Source organism: Pan paniscus, chromosome 8, assembly GCF_029289425.2.
Source record: "Pan paniscus chromosome 8, NHGRI_mPanPan1-v2.0_pri, whole genome shotgun sequence".
NCBI classification, from domain to species: domain Eukaryota; kingdom Metazoa; phylum Chordata; class Mammalia; order Primates; family Hominidae; genus Pan; species Pan paniscus.
The window spans coordinates 30,640,218-30,665,992 of record NC_073257.2 but is presented as its reverse complement, the minus strand read 5'-3'; the positions used below and the strand labels follow the sequence as shown (position 1 = coordinate 30,665,992).

The following is a 25,775-nucleotide window of genomic DNA, read 5'->3' as shown; positions in this document are numbered from 1 at the left end:
TAATAAATTTTTGCCTCAAAATATTATTTTCTCCTGACACACTCCTCTGTATGCTCTTGTCCACACTAGTTCCAGATCTCCTGCCTCTATCCTACCTTGAAATGATCATCTCATCTTTAAAAAAAAAAAAAAAAAAAAAAAAAAACCTTTATAGCAACATCCAGTCTGGTGCTTGATCAAATATCTGGGTGCCAAGACCCAGCCATGTTGCCACATAAAACTAACCACTGCAGTATATTTTTGGGTAAAGGTGGTAGATTTCACTATTGCCTTAGAATGCAAAAACAAGCTGAAAATCCAGGAAGATTCCTAGGTTTTTAGCTTATGGATCTTGGGGGATGATGGTGCCAAGAATGAGAAAGAGAAGTTTGGATGTTACGCATTAAATGCTGTCTTACTTAGAGTGAGTAAGACTTACTCTCGCTGCCTCTATGCCACCTGGGTTCCTAGTTCTCTGCAACTTCAAACCTCTGCCTGGGCTCCTCTGCTGGGTTACTCATTCATGCTGCTTTGATTTCTTGGAATTGGAACTCAGTAAAGCCTGGATCCGGACACCTGCCTCTGCTGGCTTCTCTGCAGTTGACATCTGTTCACAGATCATGCAATACCTGTCCCAATCTCCTCCCGTCTAGCTGAGCTTCCTTCCACACTTGATCTCATTTTGTAACTGCTCGTGCCCTAGTGGGACAAAATGAGTAATTTTCTACCTTGGCAATAAAATGAGAATTTTGATAATATAGGGCTTTGCTCACAGTGGAACACAGGAAATAGGAAAATAACGGTTTTTTAAAAAACAGTGACTATGATCATTTACTTTATGCAAAGGTAAATTATCTTCTCTAATCTCAAAATGCAACGAACTCTGAAACTTTTGCCATAGATATATGTAAACTCCACTATACTAGCCTCTAAATTTAATGTAATTTGTTTGTGTTATTCTACCTACTGTTGTTTTGTTTAAAGCTGGACTTATCTTCCACTTTTCAGATAGCTTTGCTTAGTAATACCTCATTGTTAATAATAGGAAATATATCTTCCACCTTATACTTTGGCCATTTTCATTGTATTGTCAAACAACAGTCTTATTAACTGGTCAAATTCAGTCAATTAACTGATTGGCAACCAGTCTTTTAAGAGAAGGCGTTCAAAAATCTTTATGCATGAACAGTGTTCCTCCTTCAGATGTTTTTATACTTGACTTTTATATGCCTAATTTTTATCTGCAGTTCATCTTAATTTCACTCTAAGACAGCATTTAATGAGTAACATCCAAACTTCTCTTTCTAATTCTTGGCACCACCATCCCCCGAGATCTATAAGCTAAAAACCTAGGAGTCTTCCTGGATTTTCAGCTTGTTTTTGCATTCTAAGGCAATAGTGAAATCTACCATCTGTACCCAAAAATACACTGCAGTGGTTAATTTTATGTGTCAACATGGCTGGGTCTTGGCACCCAGATATTTGATCAAGCACCAGACTGGATGTTGTTATAAAGGAATTCTTTTAAAGATGAGATGATCATTTCAATCAGCCAACTTTGAGTAAAGCAGCTCACCCTCCCCAGCATGGGTGGGCCTCATCCAATCAGGCGAAGATCTTAAGAGAAACAAGTTGAAGAAGAAGAAAAAGGGGGAATTCCCCAAAGAATGAATTCTGCCTCTGGACTGCTTTATTTCTGTTTTTGTTTGTTCGTTTGTTTTTGAGACAGGATCTTGTTCTATCGCCCAAGCTGGAGTGCAGTAGTGCAATCACAGCTCACTGCAGCCTTGAATTCCTAGGCTCAAGCGATCCTCCCACTTCAGCCTCCCGAGTAGCTGGGACTATAGACCTGTGCCACCATACCCAGTTAATATTTTTTATTTTTACTGGAGACAGGGGTGTCACTTTGTTGCCTAGGTTGGTCTTGAACTCCTAGGCTCAAGTGATCCTCCTGCCTCGACCTCCCAAAGTGCTGAGATTACAGGCATGGGCCACCTCACCCAGCTCTAGACTGCTTCAGTCTCAAACTGCAATATCAACTCTCTCCTGAGTTTCCTGCATACTCCTCTACCCCTGCAGGTTTTGGACTTGCCAGCTTCCACAACTGTGTGAGCCAATTCCTTAAATAACTCTCTCTCTCTCCCTCTCTCCACCCTCTTCTCTTCCCTTTCTGTGTACACACACACACACATACAACTCTGACTTCATACATATACCCTAATTCATTCTCTTTGCTCCAACTCCATTTACACCATCCCAGGCCAAGCCACCATGGTTTGGCTCTAATCTTCCTCTCTTGAAAATGGAATCATCAAAAAAGATAACACCTGATCTCCCAGTTTTCTGGGAGGAGCCGGGCCTGACTTGTCACCTGATGCCAAATTGCAAAACCTACCTAATATAATAGGTGGTCTTCACTGAGCCACCTACAAGAGTGAGATGTCTTTCTGTTTTTCCCATCTCTTTTGCAGACTGCCTGCGATGTACACCACATTCTGGTTGAATGTTCACTCAATAGTAAAATTCTTTTCTTTCTCATCTACCTTTATGGAGAGGTTTTCTGGGTGGGAAGGAGATTGGGTTTCTAACTACAAGTTCTCAACAACTTAAACCCTGCAAAAGGGAACCACTGTACCCAGGAAAAATACATCCAGCCCCTATATCATTGTTTATTAGAAAGGGAACAGTGACCTGTCTGCCCTCACCACCAACTACACCACCTTTCAGCTCCTCAAACTCTCCAGGCTCACTTCCACATTAGTGACTTCATGTTTCGAGTTCCCTCTTCTTGGGATGCTCACTAAGGTCATAGCTCAAGTGGCAACTTTCCTTTTCTTTCTTTCTTTGAGACAGACCCTTTGCTATTTCACCCAGGCTGGAGTACAGTGGCGCCATCCTGGCTCACTGCAACCTCAGCCTCCTGATTTCAAACCATTCTCCTGCCTCAGCTCCCCGACTAGCTGGGATTACAGGTGCATGTCACCACACCCACCTAATTTTTGTATTTTTAGTAGAGGTGGGGTTTCACCATGTTGGCCAAGCTGGTCTCGAACTCCTGACCTCAAGTGATCTGCACACCTCGGCCTCCCAAAGTGTTGGGATTACAGGTGTGAGCCACTGCGCCCAGCCAAGTGTCAACATCGTAGCAGGCTGATCATCCTAACTCATTTTATTCTTTTATTTACCATATAATATCCATAACCATCTTAAAATATATTTTTCTTCAATTTGTTTACTAATGTTCTGTCCATAGTCCCCTACTGGAATGTAAATTTCATGAGACGAGGTACTTGATCTTTCTGATTTAGTGCTGCAGTCTCTTTTTGGGGAGCATAAATAATCTCTCAACAAATAATTAGTTGAATGAATGAAAGAATGTTTATTAAGCGGAAGCATCTTAACTAGTAACCCAGATAAATTATTTATCTAATGATAGATTAATGATTACAGGTATGCTGAATATTCATTTTTCCCCTGAAAGCTTATTTTTACTGAAGAGCAATTTAGAAATGTGTATACTTACAAAAAGGGTACTTGGAAATGAAAAGGTTCTATTTCAATACACACTTATCTATTCGTGTTTCCTTTATTTATCTTTTGCCATTAGGAAGCAGTGTAAGTTTGATATTGCCTTTGCCAGACAATACAAGGAAATGTAAAATTATTGCTCTATGGTGATACATTCATCGTGCATTATTCTTCTCCCCAAGTAATCAGCATGTCATTTTGCCTTTATCATCATCTCTGCAACATGTCTGACTTAAAATGTCATACTTCTTCCTCTGAAGGCGTATTCAAGACGTTGGCCAAAAGGCAGCTTGTGGCATTTTTACCAATATTAACCACACCAACATTTATAAACATTCTATTTTTGTCCATACTAATTATGTTTTTGTAACAGAAATACGGCAAAGATGAACAGATCGACACAGTCGATCTGTTTTAATTTCTCTGCAATCTCATTTGTAGGATCTAATATGTGAGTTTCTTTTTTTAATACTTACACATCAGAAATTTATATCCAGAATTGCAGTGATTCTCCTTCCATCCTAACTTGATCTTACTAATTTCACATTAATTTTTCAACAAATACTTGACAAACAATGACCACACGCCAGATGCTATGCTAATGACAATACAAAGACAAACAAAAGAGATAAGTTTCCTGCCACATTGAGCACACTCTCTGCTGTGGTTAACTCAAGGGCAAAAAGATCAAGGATCAAAATACATTTAGTAAAGAAGCAATGTTTCAACCCAATATCTCAGGTTAAAAATGATTAAAGACTAAACATCCAGTAACATAGGTGTGGATTTTCTTTCTTTTTTTTTTTTTTTTTTTTTGAGACAGAGTCACTCTGTCGCCCAGGCTGGAGTGCAGTGGTGTGATCTCAACACGTTGCAACCTCTGCCTCCCAGGTTCAAGCGATTCTCGTGCCTCAGCCTCCTCAGGAGCTGGGACAATAGGCAGGTGCCACCACACACCCGGCTAATTTTTGTATTTTTAGTAGAGATGAGGTTTCACCATGTTGGCCAGGCTGGTCTCGAACTCCTGATCTCAAGTGATCCACCTGCCTCGGCCTCCCAAAGTGCTGGGATTACAGGCATGAGCCACCGCGCCTGGCCTGGATTTTTTTTAAGCATTTTTAAAATTATGCCGCAACATTGAACAAGTCATTAAATTCCCAAGCCTACTAGCAAAGAAAATTTGGTTATTAAAGGTGATTGTTCAGGGAGATAAGTATGATATGCTACATTTTCTTATACATTTTTAGATTTTCCTGACTATCAGCAAATAAAATGCTGACATTGGAACACAAAAGACAATAACTTCTGGAAGACAGAGAAGCCAGATAAGAGGAAAAGCAGCAAGTAGCTGTAGCAGATGCCTCCAGATTTATACTATTTCTCCTCGGCCTTCGCTGTTTAGGTGCATGCAGGCCCCACTCCCAAATGCCAGCACCACGCCTTTTGCCCTGGGGGCTTTTTCTGGCTATCAGAGCCCTCTAGGCTCAAACATGGCACAAATTAGATGGGTCAGAAAACGAATGTCCTGTAGGAGGAAGCCTTCATCAGAGGCCAAGGAGAACCGCTGACGGCTCTAAATCTCTTGTACCTTGGATGTGATGAGTCCAAGGCAACCATTCCACACCGTCGCCCAGAGCTCCTACGCTCCATTGCCCACAGCGGTCACTGGGTGTCCACACACCTTCCCTTTCTGTCTCACTTCCCCGTTACCCTGTCAGTGTTTCCTGGGCTCACTTCCCAAATAAACGAACTTGCCCTCAAACCAGAGTGCAATTGTCTGAGGACAGCTTCTTGGGGAATCCAAACTAAGAAAGATGTTCACCAGCCTCAGGTAAATAAATGTACCTATGTTTTCCCCAAATTCAGTGAAAAACAAATATTTACCCTGCACCTAGTACATTCAAGAAGCTATGCCAGGTGCTGGGGGCTGATGGAGGGTGTTAGTCAGTCTTAGGCTTAGAAATGTTGAACAGGAGGCCAAGGCAGGCGGATCACCTGAGGTCAGGAGTTCAAGATCAGCCTGGCCAACATGGTGGAACCACGTCTCTACTAAAAATACAAAAATTAGCCTATGTGGTCGCACATGCCTGTAATCCCAGCTATGGGGGGCTGAGGCAGGAGAATCTCTTGAACCCACAAGGCGGAGGTTGCAGTGAGCCAAGATCATGCCACTGCACTGTAGCCTGGGCGGCAGAGTGAGACACCATCTCAAAAAAAAAAAAAAAAAAAAAAAAAGAAAAGAAAAAGAAATGAAATGTTGAACAAAAGGAAAAAAAAACAGAGAATTACTTCATTTGTCACTTTGATCCTTCATTCAGACCCAAAATATTCAGGGAAACTACTGATTTAGGTCATTGCAACTGGCCATTTGGAAAAGTACATAATATGAACCCAGTATGAGTCTGACCACAAGGACAAAACAGAGGCCAAGAAACTCTTCCAACTTCCCTCCTACCACCTTCAAGATATGAATATCTACACCTTCCCGGGGCCATTCACTCCCATGTCAGTAGAAGAGGCTTCCTTCCTCCTGCTGACCGCCCTACCCATGTCCTGGATTGTGAACCCTCCTACTTCTCCACAGCTAGTTTCTGCTCTCACTCCTATTTCTTCAGCCTCTGAATGCCAGCCTCCCCAGATCCCCCTTAAGATAAATAAACAAAACCCTTTACTAGGTAAGAAGCTGACACTACACTGCTCTTTCTTCTTCCATGCATAGCCCCACTAATTCGTTCACCTTATGTATGTATCATGTCAATCTGATCATGACATAATCAGAGCTCTAGGATTTGGCTCCCAGGTAAGAGACTCCGCTGCTCGCTGACTGTGTGACCTTGGCCAAGTTCAACATTACTCTGTGCTTCCACTTCCCCGTCTGTAAAATAAAGGGGGAAATAGCAGGACCTCCTCGTTGCCGTGAGAATGAAATGAGATCATCTAAATAAAGTGCTTAGAAGAGTTCCTGACACAGGAATTGCTTAATATATATTCATTATTATTATTATTGTTAACTTGGCAAAATCAGTCATACAGACAGTGTGAGATGTTTCAGAATAAGATGAAATGAAAGAGCAGAGAACTGTTGCAGCATTGTAGAAAGAGGGACTGGCCAGGCACGGTGGCTCCCGCCTGTAATCCCGGCACTTTGGGAGGGCAAGGCAGGAGGGATCACCTGAGGTCAGGAGTTCGAGATCAGCCTGGTGAGCATGATGAAATCCCGTCTCTGCTAAAAATACAAAAATTAGCCTGGCAGGGTGGTGCACGCCTTTAATCCCAGGAGAATCACTTGAACCCAGGAAGCAGAGGTTGCGGTGAGCCGAGATGGCGCCACTGCACTCCAGCCTGGGTGACAGCGAGACTCTGTCTCAAAAAAAAAAAAAAAAAAAAGAGGGACTGAAGGACCGAGAACACGGAACTGCAGGGTTTCTAGCCTGCAGGGGGTGTGGTGTGGAGGGTTATCTTCTTTGGGGTTGATAGGCTTGCAATCAAATCCTGGTTCCACCATTTTTTAGCTGTGATGCCTTAGTGCTATTAGCCATTCTAGCCTCTACTTCCTCATCTGTAAAATGGGGGCAATCATGCTGTCTGGTAAAGCTACCGTGAATTTCTAAATGAGATCATTTATGCAAAGCACCCAGCATATCATCCGCATCTAATACACACTTGATAAATATTAATTCCTTCCTTTCCCCCTCTTGAAGTGAAAAGTCTAAAAAAATTGATACAGATAAAGGGATCTAAGTCCTTCTTCTAACATAGTGTTATTTTGAACCACATTATATCTTTCCTGATCAACACACTCCAGGTAGTAAATTTATCTACTTCTTAGCCTCAGAGTCTAAAGATCATAATGAAGAGTTAGCTCTGGTCTTTACTGACTACCCGACTTCTGCAAGCCACTGAATCTTCAGAGCTTCAACTTTCTCACGTAGGGAAAGGTACACAATGACATCTTCCCATCTGCTTTATGGGAAACTATGGGCCCTGAGGTCTAAGTTTCTACTACAGTTATTCATGTGCAATATTTGTAGATTAAACCAAAAGCTGCACAACTGTCAAAACCTAAGGTTGAGCATGGTGGCTCATGCCTGTAATCCCAGCACTTTGGGAGGCCGAGGTGAGCAAATCACTTGAGCCTAGGAGTTTGAGACCAGCCTGGACAACATGGCAAAACCCCATCTCTACAAAAAAACACAAAAGTTAGCCAGGCATGGTGGCATGCACCTGTGGTGCCAGCTACTTAGGAGGCTGAGGTGGGAGAATCACTTGAGCCCAGGAAGTCAAGGCTACAGTGAGCGATGATCATGCCACTGCACTCCAGCCTGGATGACAGAGTGAGACCCTGTCTCAAAAAAAAAAAAAATATATATATATATGTGTGTGTGTGTGTGTGTGTATATATATATATGTATATATTTATATATATAAAATCTAGCCCTATGTTCCAAAGCATAAAAGTTAGCTCAGCCTTCTAGATACAAACACTGAGAAAGATGCAGAACAAATTTAAAAAGGAGAAAGGTACTTGTATTTTTCTCCCACTTAATTCAGTTTTGTGAAAAAATACACTGAAGAATCAATATTTAACATAAGACATACATTTATATTGGAATCAAAGTTTTCAAGAGTGCTTGTGAAAAACCACTACTGTGATAATCACATGATAATAATTATCTTTCTTAGCATTTCAACGAGGGAAATGAAATAGAGGAGTATCAGGATTATACCATTAGCGTGATGTCTATGTCAGAACCACAGTTGGATCCCTTCCAGCCAAATGTGAGACCCGCAAATGGCAACAGGAATAACCTAATTTGCACTTACTTGATCTAACAGCGCAGCAAGAAATCTAAGGGGATGTGGAAAAGTACAAGCCGTTGAGCAAAGTCCTGGATCTACGTCTACCTGCTAAACAGTCACCTTCTGGACATTTTACCTCCCTGAGCCTTGGTGCTTCATCTATAAAATGATGATGTCAAAATGCATCATTTCCTAGTTTGTTCTTGCTTTAATGGTCTATGATTCTAAGGCTTCTCTGTCCACCAAGACGTCTCTCATTTTCATTTTTTGCAGATGTTCTAGGCTTTTCATGATACTACCTGACCCACTGTTTGAGCGCCTTCCCAGAGCCTAGAAAGGCTCCATATTGCCCTGGGACCAATAGCAGCAGCTAGCAAGAGCCTATTGTTGGCCAGGTGTGGTGGCTCATGCCTGTAATGTCAGCACTTTGGGAGGCTAAGGTGGGCAGATCATGAGGTCAGGAGTTCAAGACCAGCCTGGCCAACATGGTGAAACCCCATCTCTACTAAAAATAGAAAAAATTAGCCAGGTGTGGTGGCGGGTGCCTGTAATCCCAGCTACTCAGGAGGCTGAGGCAGGAGAATTGCTTGAACCCAGGAGGCAGAGGTTGCAGTGAGCCAAGATCACACCATTGCACTCAAGGCTGGGTGACAGAGAGAGACTCCATCTCAAAAAAAAAAAAAAAAAAAAGCCTATTGTTGGCATCTCTTCCCAACTCTGCCCCCAGGGGCATCAAGTCAGTAGTTTGAAATCAACCATGGTGGGAATATTTACAGCACGGACATCAGTAAACAGCAAAACAGCATAAGTCAAATCAGTGCTTCCTTTCTTTTCCTTCTTGGAACCAGTAGTTGTTCGCCAATACACCACTACCTGTGAGCCAAACCCTCCCATTTCCAAGTTAAACTTCTTTGCTGTGGTCTAACCTCTGTGTCCCACCGGCTCTCATGGTGCATCTACCATGATTATAAACCAACTGAGCTGGAAACCTTGCTGCTGAGTGCTAAAAAGATAGCGCGGCAAGAACAACAGTAGGAAAGGTGAGCGTCTAGCCCTGTTAACCTCTAGCCTCCTGGACCCCTCCAGGGAGAACCAGCCCATCTGTTGGCAGCAGCCCACAGAGACTTACGGTGCTAATGCTGTGGGATGCTCTCCTGAAGGTGGAAGGAAGGGGTGTGGATTGAAAAGAAATAAACTGATGGCAAGTAGGGAGACCTTCCCATGGGTTTTCCTAGTGGGCAGGAAGCCAGGGGAGAGGTGTTGGGGCTTCGAATAGTTTAACCTGCTGCTAACTAAGCAGGTGCCCTGCCTTTACACAAATTCCTCCAATCACATGCTTCTTGGGCCAAGAAAAGATAAAATAAAAGTTACAGGCTGGGTGCAGCGGCTCACATCTATCATCCTGCACTATGGGAGGCCAAAGTGGGAGGATCACCAGAGCCCAGAAGTTTGAGATGGGCCTGAGCAAGACAGTGAGACCCTGTCTCTACAAAAATAAAAAAAATTTAAAAAAATTAAAAATTAGCCTGGCATAGTGGCTCAAGCCCAAAGTCCCAGCTACTGGGGAGTTGGGAGTGGGCCAAGGTGGGAGGATTGCATGAGCCCAGATGTCAAGGCTGCAGTGAGCCATGATCACACCACTGCACTCCAGCCTGGGTGACAGAGTGAAACCAGTCTCAAAAAACAAAACAACACAAATTACAGGCTTTCACGTAGGAAAAAAAAATCTGGAAGGGGGGGTCCCTTGAATTTTTGGTTTGTTTATTCTCCAAGTAAACAGATCTTCAGCATCCCCCTTCTCTCCCCAATATTTGTGCCTATGAAGAGGAAGACATTAGTCAGAGGAGGGCATCCTGCTGTCAGGAAGAGGGAAACACTCCTGAGCAAACCGAGAAACACTATTGCTCAAAGCATTATTGAGTCAGTTTAAAGAAAATTAGGCACTGTGTCTGTGCTGCCCAGTATGATAGCCAGTCACCTCATGTAACCATTGTACACTTAAAATGACACTACTGTGAATTGAGACGTGCTATAAGTATACAATACTCACCAGATTTTGAAGAGTTAGTTTTAAGAAATGAATAGGAAAATATTCCAAATCGATTAAATGTTGAGGGATAATATTTCCGAGTTACTGGGTGAAATAAAATACATTAATAATATCAGGGCTGGGCGCTGTGGCTCATGCCTATAATCCCAGCACTTTGGGAGGCCGAGGAGGGCAGATCACTTGAGGTCAGGAGTTCCAGGCCAGCCTGGCCAACATGGTGAAAAGTCGTCTCTACTAAAACTACAAAAATCTGCTGGGCATGGTGGTGCATGCCTGTAATCCCAGCTACTTGGGAGGCCGAGGCACGAGAACCACTCGAACCCAGGAGGTAGAGGTTGCAGTGAGCCAAGATCATGCCACTGCACTCCAGCCTGAGCAACAAAATGAGAGTCTGTCTCAAAAATAAAAATAAAATTAATTTCATCTATCCTTTTTATTTGGCTTTGTATGTACTTCTTTTCTGCCACTGATTTTAATAGCTAACACTTATAAGGCACTTACTATGGGTCATACTCTGTTCTAAACATTTCACATATTGTTACTCATTGAATCGTCACAAGAACTGATGGGGGCAGGTAATATTATTCTTTCCATTTTATAGACATGGAAACTAAAGCACAAAGAAATAAAGTAGCCTGCCCAAGGTCGCAAAGCTGGTGAGTGAGAGAGACAGGGTGTAAACCATACCGCCTTCACTTGCGTTTTTATAATCACTACCACTCAATACTTATGATTTAACCTTTGCGGTACTAAAACACTCTCTTCCTAGGAAACTTCCCACCCGCCTTCACATCAGTGCATAGAGTAGATCGTAGGCACAAACCATTCTCTGCAAGTGTTTGTTGATTTCATAGAAATAAAGGGGGATCAGAAATCAAAAAATCAAATTTGAAATCTCTTCTATATCATCTCCAAATAGAACCAGGAACGAAAATCCCCCGAGGCACTCCCATCCTGAAGTTTAAGCAACTGAGTCTAGAGAAATAGAAAAGACAGACTGGAAAAGGTATTTGAGAATTTGAACAACTCTGGAGCTGTTCCTAATGAGTAATCTCTAATCTCCAGAAAAAGAAGAAAAACAGGAATCGATCTGCTTATGTGGCAGTTTGAATAGTCTAGAATACAGATAAGGATGAACTTTCTAACAATCAAGTGTCTGAATGATTCTGGCAGAAAAAAAAAATGAGCATGGAAATTGCTTAGAATCACTTTTGGGGGGATGATCTGTGATGATACCCTTGGACCTAAGACGCGGGGAGACATCAGGGCTGCCCTCCTTCCAGCCAAAGACACTCAGAAGGTGTTTGTTGGCGGTGAGACAGAAACAGTGTGAATTGAAAACCAGAAAGAGTAAACCACAGAGCAGGAAATTTCTGCACGAAGAAAACAGGGAAGGAACAACGAGCGATGAGAGAAGTCAGGAGGACACTGAAGGTCTGTAGGGTTCCCGGCAGGGCAGCAACCGAGACCTGAGACGCATCCTCCTCCCCCGCTCCAACTCCAGGCCTCCCATGCCTGGCCGCCAGGTGAAGGCAGCAGGCTTAGCCGTGGACTGCGTGGTGCAGGGGAACCCCGTTTCCTCCTCACAAAGATGTTGAAAGGAACCCATTCACAGTAACCCAGAAGAGGAAGGTGTGGCTCCGGCCCCCCAAGTCAGAGAGCCCCTGCCTCAGAGCAGACTTACCCAGTAGGAGAACAGCACCGGGAATGACAGAGGCAAAAACCAGGAGCAGGGGTAGCCTCATGGCCCAGGGTTTATCCTTTCCTTCTCCTGATGGACAGGAGGGCGGAACTAAGACGCAAAACAACGAGGCCCCCCAGCTGCCTCTCCACCTAATCCAAGTTCCCAGAGCTGCCCAGCTGAAAAGAACTACAGAGGAAGCCCTCCCTTTTAAAGGGCTCCTGAATTTAGGGAAAGCCTCTACTGAGGAGACATCCTGTCACATGAGGGTGGCTGGAAAAACAGGAATTCAAAGTAACAACTTTGCTTCGTAAGCTAACTTCTGAGAAGAGCAGACGCAGAGGAAGGGGAGAAAGGGACACGTGTGGGAGAGGAGTGGCGGGGTGGGGAGGAGAGAGGGCGATGGTGATGGTGAGGAGTCAGGAAGGAGAGAAGTGAAACAGCCTGGGAGCTCCCGGCCTGCTCAGATGGGGCTGGGTGGAGATCAAGCTGCAGGCCATACCTGTGCCGGAAGACGGAGCTTCCCCTGGGAAGCAGCTGAGTCAGGGGTCCCTCAGCAGACAATCTCCACTCTGAAGTGACAGCCACACGGGCCCTGGAAAGGACAGTTTTACGCTGGAAACACTTCAGAGTTGAAGCTCATCCCCTTCAGTCTCCACATTCAGTGCTTAGAGCCTTTCTTTTTTTTCTTGGAAAGTTTCAAGAGAAAGTTCCGTGGAGCTTCATTTCCTCCAGGCAGAAGAAAAGTGAAAGGGAGGCTACACCTAAGAGGGAATGTCAGTCAGGCCAGGAAGGAGAAAGTTCTAGAAACCTTTTGCTAGAACGTTCTCTAGAAAGCCAGAAAAAACAGTGGTAAAGGATTTGCAGTAAAGCCTTGCTGCCCAGCCTCAACCATCACGGTCCTCTTCAAGTTTAAGTGGGTCCCCTTGCTAGAAAAAGAAAATCTGGCCAGGCACAATGGCTCATGCCTGCCATCCCAGCAGTTTGGGAGGCCGAGGCAGGCAGATCACCCGAGGTCAGGAGTTTGAAACCAGCCTGGTCAACATGGCGAAAACCCGTCTCTACTAAAAATACAAAAGTTAGCCGGGTGTGGTCATGCACACCTGTAAGCCCAGCTACTCAGGAGGCTGAGGCAACAGAAACGTTTGAACCTGCGAAGTGGAAGTTACAGTGAGTCAGGATCGCACCACTACACTCCAGCCTGGGCGACAGACGCGAAACTCCATCTCAAAAAAAAAAGAAAAGAAAAAAAAGAAAAAGAAAATCTGATTGTTTGGTCAAAAGGTATATCTTTATTTAAAGGCAAGTGGAATTCTTTCTTAGAATAAAAAATGTTTCTAGATCTTTCATTAAGCAGAAAATAACCCTCCAAACATTTATGTTGTCATTGTTCAAAAGTAGAACAGAATTAGCTGGCCAAACCGTTACTAGAGTGTGGAATATGTTAGTAATTCAAAAAGAAGCTACTGGAAACATTGTAATTTTTAAAATTTTTTAAATGAATAGTTTTATCTTCAAACGGAAAGCCTCCACATTCGTTGTCTTTGTGATAAAGTTGAAAACTTTCCATCCTATTAGAAATGTGATATAGTTCTCTTACTGATTGTTTTTAACATGTAAATTTGAGATTATCCTGACCGGAGGGAAAAAGATAGTGAAAATGTAGGACAGAGGACCAGAGTTTCTTTGTCACTAAGGCTGTACATGACTGAAAAAAAAAATGATGGTTATAGAACAGAACAGACAAAACAAAAATGTTTCTTTCTCAGACATTGTTTCACTGGCTTATGAAAAAAATAGTTTAAATGGGTCATTTGTGGCTTTCAAATATAAATAAATCATATACAAAAGTGACTGCCTAATTTACATTTATATAAATTTCAGAAGCAAATACATTTAATTGAATTATGTATATAATCACATTCAGGGTTGGTTTGTTTCCTTGAGACAGAGTCTTGCTCTGTCGCCCAGGCTGGAGTGCAGTGGTGCAATCTGGGCTCACTGCAACCTCCACCTCCCGGGTTCAAGCGATTCTCCTACCTCAGCTTCCCAAGTGGCTGGGATTACAGGCGCGTGCCATGATGCCCAGCTATTTTTTGCATTTTTAGTATAGACGGGGTTTCACCATGTTGGCCAGGCTGGTCTCAAACCCCTGACCTCAAGTGATCCGCCCGCCTTGGCCTCTGAAAGTGCTGGGATTACAGACGTGTGCCACCATACCTGGCCCAGGGTTTGTTTTTTAATTACATAAGTGTGTATATCACATTAGTAAAATTAAAAATTAGGATCAGTACTAAAATCTGTGAAGTTTAAACAAAATGCAGCCAACCACCCCACAAAGAATTTGCCCCATGACCTTGACCTCGTTGAAACAAAGATTTATCAGGCTACAAGAGGCCACTGGGGCAAAAAATAAATCCAAATCTTGGGGAAGGGATGTCACAGAAGATGGTGGTGTGGGAAACTCCAGGAATTCATCCCTCCATCTAAGCAGCCATCAAATGGACAGGAACTGACTGAAGCAACTGCAGATGCTCCTTTACTCATGATCAAATTAGGCCCTGTTAAACCCAATGTGAGTTGAAATATGGTAAGTCAAAAATGCACTTAATACACCTGACCTACCAAACATCACGGCTCAGCGTAGCCTACCTTAAACGTGTTGAGAGCACTTACATTAGCTTCCAATTGGGCAAAATTGATATGGACAGGAGGCAGAGAAGTGCTAGGTAGAGAAGGGCAGGATCCCTGGCGAGGGCTCCGCCCTCGGACCTGTACCCACGGACCTAAGTGGGAACAGGCACTCCTGTTTTCATGCGCAAATGTTACATTTCCAAGACCACTATGATTCACCACGCCCCGCATCCTGTGCCCATAAAAACCTGAGACCTTAATGGGCACAGACACAAGTGCTAAACATTGAGAAGAGTGAAGGAATAGAGCAGTGGAGAGCAGTGGGGTGGCACAGCAGAGAAAGAGAGAAGAGGGACATCTGGACACCAAGGGGAGTTTGGCCAGCGGTGGTTGGAGAACAGTCTGGGGGGCTAGGCAGCCTGGCTCCAGGGGAAGACCACCTTCCCACTCCACTCCCCCCTTCCAGCTCCCCATCCATCTCGCTGAGAGCCACCTACACCACTCAATAAAACCTTGCACTCAACCCTCCAGCCCACATGTGATCTGATTCTTCCAGTACACTGGGCAAGAACTCAGGCTGTCACACTGGCTCCCTGTCCTTGCGATAAGGCAGAGGGTCTATTGAGCTGACTAACACAAGCTGTCTGCAGATGGTATAGCTGAAAGAGCACACTGTAACACACGCCCACTTGGGCTTCAGGAGTCCTAGATGCTGCCGTGGGGTGGAGCCCAAAAGCACTCCCCACAGCCTCTGCACCTGCCCATCTGCATGCTGCATGCTCCCCCTAGGGGTTTGAGCAGCAGGGCACCAAAGGAGCGAGCCTCATTCCTGTTGCACGACCTGCGAGGGTCATAAGGGAACTCTTCTATTTCAAAATCATCTAACAAAACCTATTTTATAATACAGTGTTGAGTATCTCGTAAGTTATTGGATATGGTACTAAAAGTGAGAAGCAGAATGGGTGTATGGGTATTCAAAATACAGTTTCTACTGAATGCACCATTTCTATTTCACATCATCATAAAGTGGGTAAATCATTATGTCTAACAATCCTAAGTCAAGGACCATCTGTATTTTGGAACTAGTCTAGTCAGAAACTTGGAGCATCCAAGGGAGAGCTTGATAAAGAGGCTGGTACATTTCAGCGAATTTCAGCTTCTCCCTGTGGTTACGGCTGTGTCAGGCAGCTGTGAAGGGGGAAGCAGCCCACACGCCCAGTGCAGCTAGGTGAGGCCAGGCCAGGCAACAAGGATTTAGCCCTCCAAATGTCAGGACTGTGTGTTCTGATTGGTGCCTTTATTTGCGTTCATCACTTCTCTTCAACTTAGTACTGGAAGTTCTAGTAAGAGCATGTAGGAAAGAAAAAAATAAATAAAAGCATCCAAATTAAAAAGGAAGAAGTGAAATCTCTGTACACAGATGGCCTGATTTTAAATGTAGGAAGTCCTAAAGCGTACACACACACACACACACACCACACACACAAATACCACACACACATACACAATACACACATACACACCACACATGCAAACCACAGACACACACATACATACACCACACACACGCACATACACACCACACACACAAACTGTAGCACTAACGAATTTAACAAAGTTGCAGGACACAAAATCAAAACACAAAAATCAGTTGAATTTTGATACACTTGTAATGAACAATCTGAAAATAAAATTAAGAAAATTCCATTTACAATAGAATCAAAAAGAATAAAATACTTAGGAATAAATTTAACTATGTAGACAAAAGACTTGTCCACTGAAAACTACAAATGGTTGCTGAAAGAAAAAGACCTAAATAAATGAAAAGGTACCCTGTGTTCATGAAATGGAAGACTTAATATTAAGATGTCAATATTATCCAATATAATCTATAGATTCATGCAATCCCTATCAAAATCCCAATGATTTTTTTTCTTTTTGCAGAAATGAAAAACCCCATCCTAAAGTTCATATGGAATTTCATGGGAGTCTGCACAGCCAAAACAATTTTGAAAAAGAATGAAGTTGAACGATTCACACTTCCTGATTTCAAATCATACTACAAAATGACAGTAATCTAAACAGTGTGGTATGGGCATAAGGATAGCTATATAGGCCAATGGAATAGAATAGAGAGGCCAGAAATAAATTTATGTGGGCAGTTGATTTCCAACAAGGTGCCAAAAGCATTCAATGAGGAAAGAACAGCATTTGTGCTGGGAAAACTGGCCATCCACAGGCAAGAGAATGAAATTGGAGTCTTACCTTACACCAAATACAAAAATTAACCCAAAGTGGATCAAATGCCTAAATATATATAAGAGCTAAAAACTATAAAACTCTTAGAAGAAAACGTCAGGAAATAAAATCTTCACAACATTGGATTTGACAATGATTTCTTGGATTGGATACCAAAAACACAAGCAATAAAAAAGTAGATAAAAAGGCCTTTATCACAGTTAAAAACTGTGTCCATCAAAGTACACTATCTAGAAAGTGAAAAGACAGCACAAAACAGAAAATATCTGTAAATCACATATCTGATTAAGGGATGAATATCCAGAATATATTAACAACTACAACTCAATAACCACAACAAAACCAAATACAAAATGGTCGGTGGACCTGAACAGATAATTCTCCAAAGAAGATATACAAGTGGCCAATAAGCTAAGCACATGTAAAGATGCTCAACATCATTAGTCATTAGGGAAATGTAAATCAAAACTACAATGAAATAGAATTTCACACCCAAAAGAATTATTACTTTAAAAAAACAGAAAATAACAAGTGTTGGTGAGAATACGAGAAATTGGAACCCTCGGGCATTGCTGGCGGGAATGTAAAATGGTGTAGCCACTGCAGAAAACAGCTTGGCAATGCCTCACAAAGTTACACTATAATTATCATATGATCCAGCAATTCTACTTCTAGGTATATACCCAGAAGAACTGAAATTAGGGACTCAAACACATATTTGTACAACAATGTTCAAAGAAGTTTTACTTATGATAGCCAAAAAGTAGAAGCAACTCAGGTGTCTGTTAGCAGATAAACAAATGTGGTATGAACATACAGTGGGATATTATAGAGCCGTAAAAAGGAATCCTGATACCTGCTATATGTACAACCTTTCAACATTTTGCTAAGTGAAATAAGCCAAACATAAACGGACAAATATTATGTGATTCCACTTATGTGAGGTATATAGAATAGGTAAATTCAGAGAGATAGGAAGAAGAGAGTTTACTAAGGGGTGGGAGGTGGAGGATGGAGGAGAATGGAGAGTTATTGTTTAATGGGCACAGAGCCCATTGGATGTTGGATGATGAAAAGTTCTGGAAATACAGAGTGGTGATAGTTAAACAACATGGTGAATATGTTTACAGCCATTGAATTGTACAGTTGAAATGACTACAATAATAATTGTGTTATGTATCCTTTACCAAACTTTTTTAAAAATCCAACTCATGCCATCCTGTCTACACCCTTCTACTAAGTTCTGGTTCTGAATTTTGGTTAGCTATTGATGATGGTGGTTATTTTTAACTAGTCCTTTCTTCAAGCTAAAATATAAAGGAAATTCTCATTTTTTTATTGGCAAGACAATCAACTGTGTCATTTCCTCCTAGACTTTCTCAAACACCAGCCATCTCCTACCCACTCAGTTTCACGTATGATGAACTTAGTGTCTGCTTTGCTCTGAAATAGTTCCAAGAAAAATAGCTGGGCAAAATTTTTCATAACCTGTTACATCATTTCTCACAGATAAAACTGGTAAGCCCTTCAGAAATGGTGTTTTCAGTAAGCCTATCTTTTAATGAACAAATTTATTCAACTCTTATCAACATAATTCCTACCAGCCAAAAGAAAAAAAAGATATTTTTGAGTAAAAATTTAAAAATTTAGATGTTCTTATACCTCATATTTTTCAGTCCTTACCAAAACCATAGCAAAACATCAACAATACATTTACAGTTTAATAGAGAACGACTATATCATAGCAATCCAATTTCTTTGCATTCAATTACTTACATAAAATTAGGCTTTAATTGTAACTGTCTTCAGATAACATATTTAGATTTATTGTAATCTACAGTGTGTAGATTCATAGTATTTGAAGGACCTTTGAATTTTGTATTTCTATAACCAATACTTTGTTTCATTTGGTTTTGTTTGTCTTGGCACACATCGTTTTAATATACTAAATTTTACAAAGTAATTTAATTAAAAGGCTATTTGACCCATTTAATTTTTGAAACAAAAATTTTTTTTTTTTTTTTGAGATAGAGTGTCGCTCTGTCACCCAGGCTGGAGTGCAGTGGCGCAGTCTCAGCTCACTACAAGCTCCGCCTCCTGGGTTCACGTCATTCTCCAGCCTCAGCCTCCCCAGTAACTGGGACTACAGGCACCCGTCACTACGCCTGGCTAATTTTTTGTATTTTTAGTAGAGATGGGATTTCACCGTGTTAGACAGCATGCAGGATGGTCTCGATCTACTGACCTCGTGATCCACCTGCCTCGGCCTCTCAAAGTACTGGCGTGAGCCACCGCGCCCGGCAGAAACAAATTTTAAGAATAAGATTAAACATGTGTTTATAATCTGAAAGTGACCTATACTTTACAGATGGAAACCAAGACACAACAATGTTGGGCTGGTTCTTCAGAACAACACTAACTATGTAAGATTATGTATAATTTTTAGCAATTTGAAACGCAAATTTTCTATTTATTCACTCAAATATTGTGAACACCTCTAAGGCATCTGAGTTAAATATTTAAAAGAAAAAAAGTTTTGTAGAGAAAGAAGGCATTCCTTAAAAATCCATTATTTCCATTTCAATATAAGAATAATTACAAGTTAAAATAAAAAATAATCTTATTAAAAATAGGCATATCTTGGGAAATTAAGATTTGTGTATATATAAATGCACACTTTCACAGCAAGTGTTACTTTAGTAAATATTATCCTCAAATTCATATAAAACCATACCTAGTCTATAACAGGCACTCAAATTTGTCAAATGACAAATTAATGAAATTTCCAAAAAATAATCTTCATGATATGGTAATATATGTAAAAGCTCTTGTAAATAATTGTTAATACAAATATCTCAGGTTACTAAAGCTATTAATCACTAGTACTCAGGGATGTAGAGGTTGTGCATTGTTCAACCTGAAGGGGCACTGTATCATTTAGAATTCATTAATTAATCTCACCTGTAAACATTGGAAACACCTTTCTAATGCAGTTGGATCTGGTTCTCAGTGTCTCTGTGTGGGCAGGTGTATGTGGCTCTCTGTTTCTCTATTTTTTCACCTTCTGACTGTACGGTTTGTGTGTTTGGATTTGATTACTACAGAGCACAGAAGGTGGATGTGAGACAGACAACCAGGAAGCTGAACATTGTATAAAGGCTGTGACAGTTAATATTCAGTGTCCACTTGATTGGATTGAAGAATACAAAGTATTGTTCCTGGGTGTGTCTGTGAGGGTGTCGCCAAAGGAGATTAACATTTGAGTCAGTGGATGGGGAGAGGCAGACCTACCCTCAATCTGGGAGGGCACCATCTCATCAGCTGCCAGCACAGCTAGGATAAAAGCAGGCAGAGGAACGTGGAAGGACTAGACTTGCTGAGTCTTCTGGCCTCCATCCTTCTCCTGTGCTGGATGCTTCCTGCCCTCCAACATTGGACTCCATGTTCTTCAGCTTTTGGACTTTTGGACCTACACCAGTGGTTTGCCAGGGGCCCTCGGGCCTTTGGCCACAGACTGAAGACTGCAATGTCGGCTTCCATATTTTTGAGGTTTTGAGACTCGGACTGGCTTCCTTGCTCCTCAGCCTGCAGATGGCCTACTGTGGGACTTCACCTTGTGATCGTGTGAGTCAATACACCTTAATACACTCCCTTTCATATATACACCTATCCTATTAGTTCTGTCCCTCTAGAGGACTGACTAATACAAATGCATCCTCTCATAATGAAACAGCCATCACAAGAGATTTGTTTAAACATAGAATTTTAATTAACATGTAAAAACAGCCCCATTGTAAAACAAAATGTCTTTAGCCATTTCATTTTTTTCTTCTATTATTTACTATATCTTCTATGGAGTATAAGTAGCCATTTTTAAGTTCTGTAGCTTCTAAGTGGTATATTGCTCTTTTTGTGAACAGCTATTGATCTATTCACTATGTAAGGCCCTGCTCCAAGGTACACAGCACAAGGCAATTATTTATTAGGCAAACAGCATAGTGCCCAGCACATAGTAGGACTTCAGCAAGCAATTTCATTTCCCTTTTCTTTCCTATGCCTCATTGCAATTGTCATTCAGTGAAATGGAGCCCTAATAAGAAAAACAAGACGAGATAACATTTACACATTGTAATTTCAAACATTAACTTTTAGAAAGAAAAGGCACTAAAAAGTGTATTACAGGTATTAGAATTTTTTGTAAAATTATAAAATAAATAAAATTTTATAAAAATTACAGCATCGATAAAATTTTATAAAATTATAAAACTACTTTATAATTATAATGCAATAAAATTATTAGACTATATATTAATATCCTAATCATAGATTAATTTTTAAATGTACATTCCTTTAACTAACTGTACTTGACTTTTTTTTTTTTTGAGACAGAGTCTCAATCTGTTGCCCAGGCTGGAGCATAGTGGTGAGATCTCAGCTCACTGCAACCTCTGCCCTCCGGGTTCCAGCAATTCTGATTCAGCCTCCCGAGTAGCTGGGATTACAGGCATGCACCACTACTTTCAATGGCAAAAACCTCAATTACTTTTGCACCAACCTAACAATTTTAATAATATATATAACATTTAATTACAGTGTAGAACTATCAATGTTTTCACAGTGTAATTTGCTGTAATATCTATTAAATCCCATAGACTTGCAGTCTATAAACATGTATACACTCTAAGTAAAATATTAAATGAAATTAAATTAGCTACTCAATTTTCCTCCTACACATAATCTTCTGTACATGCCTTCATTATTTGTATAAAGTGTTGTGACTTCTGAAAATATCAGGCACATTCATATTAAAATATTAGATACAAAATGCATTCTAAACTCAAGTAATACTTTTGAGTTTATCTGAGCACTGTTGCTAAGTTCTAATATGGAGATAAATATATACTTACATAAAATATTTTCATATTTAGGAATATCATAAATGAATCCCTTGATGACAGGCTTTTCTTAATAATAAAAAGATACCCATGGCAGAATTCGAAAGTAATTACTTGTATTATAATTTTTTTTTTGAGACTCTTGTCACCCAGGCTGGTGTGCAATGGCACAACCTCAGCTCATTGCAACCTCTGCCTCCCAGTTTCAAGTGATTCTCCTGCCTCAGCCTCCCAAGTAGCTGAGACTACAGGTGCATGTCATCACACCCAGCTAATTTTTGTATTTTTAGTACAGACGGTGTTTCACCATGTTGGCCAGGCTGGTCTCGAACTCTTGGCCTCAAGTGATCCGCCTGCCAAGGCCTCCGAAACTGTTGGCACTTGAGGCACTGCGCTGAGCCTTGTATTATAATTTTTTTAAGTTATAAGTCTTGTAAGCCCCTGCAGCATTGATTGATGAAGAGAGAGATGCATTGTTAAACAAGATGCCCTCAGGCTTTCCTTTAAGGAATAAAGATTAATAGGACACTCAGAAAAGTAAACACATAATGTAAGTATGAATACAGTGCTGTAATTCAGATTCTATGGGAACTCAGAGGACAGACACTCAAATGTCTGATGAATGAAGGCTTGTGTACATTTCAATTTATATATTCAGCAGATCGATCACTTTTGAATACAATACTGCTCGATGAAAAAGTATAGTCTGAAGTAACCTTAAGATTGTATGTATTATTTTTCACAAATGCAAAGTTGAAATGATTATTCCCAGAGGGTGAGCAGGGCCACAGAAAAGAATAAAACAGGAAATTTCTAAAACTGCATTGAGATAGTTGTTTCTTAGAGACTTGGTACCCGTTCCAATGCTTAGCATTTATCAAGTTATTATGGTCTGCCAGATAATGTGCTCAAAGGACTCTTTACCCTTTAACCCTCCTAACCCTATTAATGTAGTACTAGTATTATGTTAATCTTTACATGTGGAAACGGGGACCCACAGAGGTTAAAGAACCTACCTCAAATCAGAAAGATGGAAGGTAAGCTTTTAACAACTGTGAGTAAATCTTCTTTTACAGTATGAGAAAAATCCTAAAACAGAGGGAAAGGGAGACAGGGTGGCAGGGGGAGAGGTATTTGGTGGAGCGTAGAATAATACAAGGTCAAATTCTCTTTTATTTTTTTTAGATGGGTGTCACTCTGTTGCCCAGTCTGGAGTGCAGTGGCAGGATCATAGCTCACTGTAGCCTTGACCTCCTGGGCTCAAGCAATCTTCCTGCCTCAGCCTCCTAAGTAGCTGGGACTATAGGTGCACATCACCATGCCCGGCTAATTTTTGTATTTTTTGTAGAGGTAGAATCTCTCCATGTTGCCCAGGCTGGTCTCAGACTCCTGGACTCCAGTGATCTACCTGCCTCGACCTCCCAAAGTGCTGGGATTACACGTGTGAGCCACCACAGCCGGCCATATGTCAAATTCTTAAGCTTCATTCTTAAGCCATATGTCTCATTCTTAATGATTTGTTATCACAGATCATTGAAGAAACTGGCTACATAAATCATTACTCTTGCATTCATCAGCCTCTCACAAATCTCTCTAGCATCTGAAAATTACTATCAAATGAACAGTGCTGACTGTTCAGAGTGTCCCAACAGGGTGAAAGCAAGTTGCATGACTCTGTATCTAATTATTTTATAACATCAATATATCCATGATATTGTATCACATAAGACACTGATACATTGGCTATTATATTTGTAAGCCGAACTTTTAATTTTAAACAGGGCTTGTACTTTGATTATTTATCAAAGTATCAAATTCCACAAATAAAATATTCTTTTACTTTGAAATCTCTGTCTTCACTTTATGGTTTTTTATTATGAAACTTTATCTTGGTATTACTGATGTACCTTGACTTCATTATCCTAAACAACACTCATATTAGTACTTCAGTACTGGCAATACAGCTAAGCCTTAAACTGAGCCAAATATCTGTTAAAGTGAATTGCTTTTTATGCTGAAATCAATTTATTGAATAAAAGTCCCTTGCCACAATGGAATAAAGAATATAATTCCACGTTTGAAGGAACCCCTAAAACTACAATTTTCAAATTTTTAAAAAGTATAATCCAGCCGGGCGTGGTGGCTCACACCTGTAATCCCAGCACTTTGGAAGGCCGAGGCGGGCAGATCACCTGAGGTCAGGAGTTTGAGACCAGCCTGGCCAACATGGTGAAACCTCGTCTCTACTAAAAATACAAAAATTAGCTGGCGTGGTGGCAGGTGCCTGTATTCCCAGCTACTTGGGAGGCTGAGGCAGGAGAATCGCTTGAACCCGGGAGATACAGGTTGCAGTGAGCTGAGATCGCGCTATTGCACTCCAGCCTAGGGGACAAGAGCTAGACATCGTCTCAAAAAAAAAAAAAAAGTATAACCTAAAAATTATTCAATAATTTCAAGTGTGTTTTTTAAAACTAAATTTAATCAATCAATTCATATAATGCAATCTATATAAAAGATAAAAATTTTATTCTTGGGCTAACTTGATGGAAAAGGTTCTTAGTTTCTTAAAGGGCTCCGTTGAAGAGTATTCTTAGAAAAAGCGTGGTATACATCAGTGGTCCCCAATCTTTTTGGCACCAGGGACTAGTTTTGTGGAAGACAATTTTTCCACGGCCGGGGTTGGGGGTGGGGTTGGGTTCTGGGATGAAACTATCCCACCTCAGATCATCAGGTATTAGATTTTCTTAAAGAGCGCAAGCTAGATCCCTTGCATACGCAGTTCACAATAGGGTTTGGGCTCCTATGAGGATCTAATGCTGCTGCTGATCTGACAGGAGGCAGAATGCAGGCGGGAATGCTCAGTTTGAGGTTCACCACGTGCTGTGTGGTCTGCTTGCTTGCTAACAGATCACGGACCAGTACTGGGACCATGGTCTGGGGGTTGGGTACCTCAGTATACATAACTAACTAAAATTAACTGCTATCATTTTCTAGAAATACCTCAGAGCCAACGTATAAGAATATTACTTTACTTAAATTTAGCACCATTTGTATATGTAAAAAAAAAACTGATATGCTAGAGTTAGTAAAAATGGCTTATTCTCTACAATCTAGTCATTTCCTTTGTAGTGCAAACACCTACGCCCCAAGAAAAAAAGAAGGATTACAAATGTGCACACAGGTATCACAAAGAGGCCTTACTAGATCCCATTTTCTTTTTAAAATGGAGACATTTCAAAGGCAGAAAAAATCCTGAGTCTGGTTAGGTAGTTGAAGTAAATGTAAGAGAGAGTCACGAGGATATTTTTACACAGGCCCAGTACGGGTGTGATAGTCCCCAGGGCAATGATTAAACCAAGTCTAACAAAAACGAATGGTAAATCTTGCAGCAGGACACTCAGGGAATTGAGAAGAGGGTTTTGGGGAGTGAATGTAATTCGAAGGAGAGAAATAAAACTGAATATGTAGACTGGGTATAGCCAGCTTGACTTGTACACGTTGGGGTGACCAGCCACACGCACCATTTCTATCGTGTCAGACCACAGGAGAAAGCTCCATAAGAATAACTCTGCCCGGACATCTCGCCGGGACATCATTCTCAGGATTCCGGAGTCACAGGAGGGCTCCTGGGGTCCCATGAACACAGACTCCTGGCTCCGTGTCATGGCTCCTGATGGCTGCGACACCTGGGTGCTGTTGGTTGCCTGGGGAGATGCAGCGTTTTCTTGACTTTGCCTCACTTGCTCCGTCACAGTTTTTATGTGTTGCAAAGAGGCTGAATGGATGTGTCCATTTTCGCTACCTGCAATTAACAGATTTATTTACATTTTAGTTTTTAAAATGTATCCATTTTAGCTCAAATGTTATTCAAATTTAAAATTCCATTTAAAGGTGGAATTCTCCATATTCTTTTGTTTTTCACTTAATTTAATTTTATTTTATTTTAAGT

The 25,775-nt window shown here is 41.2% G+C and overlaps 2 protein-coding genes across 2 annotated transcripts in view; both read right to left on the bottom strand.

Annotated features, from left to right (window-relative positions):
- MRC1 (mannose receptor C-type 1) overlaps positions 1 to 12,369 on the bottom strand; it is a 102,390-nt gene extending 90,021 nt beyond the window's left edge. The window contains exon 1 of the mRNA XM_003831172.5: positions 12,042 to 12,369. Coding sequence (XP_003831220.2) covers positions 12,042 to 12,102 — 61 coding nt within the window. The 5' untranslated portion in view covers positions 12,103 to 12,369. The remainder of the gene's footprint in view (positions 1 to 12,041) is intronic.
- Positions 12,370 to 18,861: 6,492 nt separating this feature from the next.
- Positions 18,862 to 25,775, bottom strand: part of TMEM236 (transmembrane protein 236) — a 50,572-nt gene continuing 43,658 nt past the window's right edge. The window contains exon 4 of the mRNA XM_003831173.6: positions 18,862 to 25,628. Within this exon, the coding sequence (XP_003831221.1) occupies positions 25,045 to 25,628 (584 nt within the window). The 3' untranslated portion in view covers positions 18,862 to 25,044. The remainder of the gene's footprint in view (positions 25,629 to 25,775) is intronic.